Source organism: Lampris incognitus, chromosome 18 (genome assembly GCF_029633865.1).
Source record: "Lampris incognitus isolate fLamInc1 chromosome 18, fLamInc1.hap2, whole genome shotgun sequence".
Classification (NCBI taxonomy): Eukaryota; Metazoa; Chordata; class Actinopteri; order Lampriformes; family Lampridae; genus Lampris; species Lampris incognitus.
Window position 1 is genome coordinate 23717690 of NC_079228.1, and position 1822 is coordinate 23719511.

General features: G+C 47.7%; 1 protein-coding gene across 2 annotated transcripts; it reads left to right on the plus strand.

Moving 5' to 3' along the window:
- Nucleotides 1–216: 216 nt before the first annotated feature.
- On the plus strand, nucleotides 217–1506 carry si:ch211-153f2.3 (protein FAM167A). Of its 2 annotated transcripts, none has more exons than XM_056298956.1 (2): nucleotides 217–460; nucleotides 784–1506. In XM_056298956.1, exons 1-2 carry the CDS (start codon nucleotides 224–226, stop codon nucleotides 898–900), a joined length of 354 nt encoding a protein of 117 aa, XP_056154931.1. In that variant the 5' UTR covers nucleotides 217–223; the 3' UTR covers nucleotides 901–1506. The 2 variants fall into 2 exon arrangements, with proteins under 2 accessions (XP_056154931.1, XP_056154932.1); XM_056298957.1 differs by having other exon boundaries at nucleotides 217–448.
- The last annotated feature ends 316 nt before the right edge of the window (nucleotides 1507–1822 follow it).

The following is a 1822-nucleotide window of genomic DNA, read 5'->3' on the forward strand; positions in this document are numbered from 1 at the left end:
TATTCCAGCCAGTTGCAGAAGCTATTCTTGCTTCAGAAGAGGGACGCACTCAAAGACGCACTCGCTCACTCACATAGCCACAATCACTCTCCTTCCTCTCTCTCTCTCTCTCTTTCTCTCTCTCTCTCTCTCTCACACACACACACACACACACACACACTCATAAACACACACACACACACACACACACACACACACACTCGTGGCTGTCTCAGAAGGCAACATGAATCGAGACAGTCACAGCGAAGACACCTTGTCAACCATGGTCCTGGAGAACATTAAAAACAAACTGATCCATGCCTTCAGGACGACAGGGGAACCCCGGGAGGAACCGCAAGACTCTGCGTCTGTCGTCCGTCCGGTCAGCGTCGGCAGGAGCTACCAAGCCAATGAAGAGCTGCGGAGGGCAAAGATAGACGGAGCAATAACCTGGCTGAGGTCCGAACTGGTGAGTTCTCAGGTGAGTTCTCAGGTCTGAAAACCCTCAGCCATCTTAAATTGCCGGCGTCTGATAGTTTTCCCAGTTGTTTGTTTTCTTGCAACTTTCTCCGGTCGATCCATTATTCATGCCAGTGGTGATACCAGTGTTGATTTGAGCAGGTGATGATAAACTGACTGGATGCAAAATGCACTAACAAATACACACTTAATGGACTTCTCCACTCGGCATTATACAGTTCTAACTAATGTCACCTGCGGCCCTGTTTTCCTCGGACTGAGCACGTACTAAATAAACCATCCTCTCTGAGTCTCTGATCTGATCTTTTTGTCATTGCCATGCAGCTGGAGATGCGTTCACAGGACCGCCAGCTGGCTCAGACACTGCTGGGGCTCAACACAGAGATCCAGAGACTGAGGAGGGAGAGTTACGTAGCGATGGAAGTAGAGGGGGAAGATTAGCGGAAATCCACCTTCTCCGGGGAAGCCGTAAGAGTGAGAGTGGCTTAAGCTGGAGAAGGGTGGGAGGATGGAGGGGGGGTGCTCTTACATCGGAGCCCGCGGAGGACTAAAGGCGTTGGCTCTGCTGGATATTATTGCAAGGAGGGATGTGGACGAAGCTGAAACCCTGCCAAGTGGAATGATTTCACTCTGAAGGTCAATGGGACTGGATGTCTGGTGAATGAATTTGCCCGCCAGATGTCTTTGATTGGATAATAGTTCATTGTAACAGAATATGTCTTGTGTGGTTACAAACAAGCACGCCAGAGTCGCATGTAAAATAACCGGAGTTTAGAAAGGAGGGGGGCTTTGAACGCCTGTGATGTTGATATTTCCACCAGCCGCAGGTATATTCCCCAGTTGCATATATGCTAGTGGCACCAAAAGAGGGAGAAAGAAATCTGTTTTTATTTTCTCTTTATTGGGAGGAAAAATAGAACGCCAAAAGAAAAAAAAAGTTTGCAGTCATTGTGTGGTCATTTTGATCCTAACTGAAAGTGAAGTGCCTTGTAATTTGTAATTTGACAAAAATAAATGTGAACCATTATATTTGTCTACTGGTTTTATTTTGCTGGCATACTGCATCAGCAGCGCAGTAAAGTACCTGTTTCAAATATAGCTCAAAGGTTATGGATGCGCTCTCTCTCTCTTTCTCGCTCTCTCTCTCTCTCTCTCTCTCTCTCTCTGTCTGTCTGTCTCTCTCTCTCTCTCTCTCTCTCTGTCTGTCTGTCTGTCTGTCTGTCTCTCTCGCTTATGCACACACACACACTCTCTCTCGCTCTCTCTCGCTCTCTCTCTCGCTCTCTATCTGTCTCTCTGTCTCTCTCTCTCTCTCTCTCTCTCTCTCGCTTATGCACACACACACACTCTCTCTCGCTCTCTC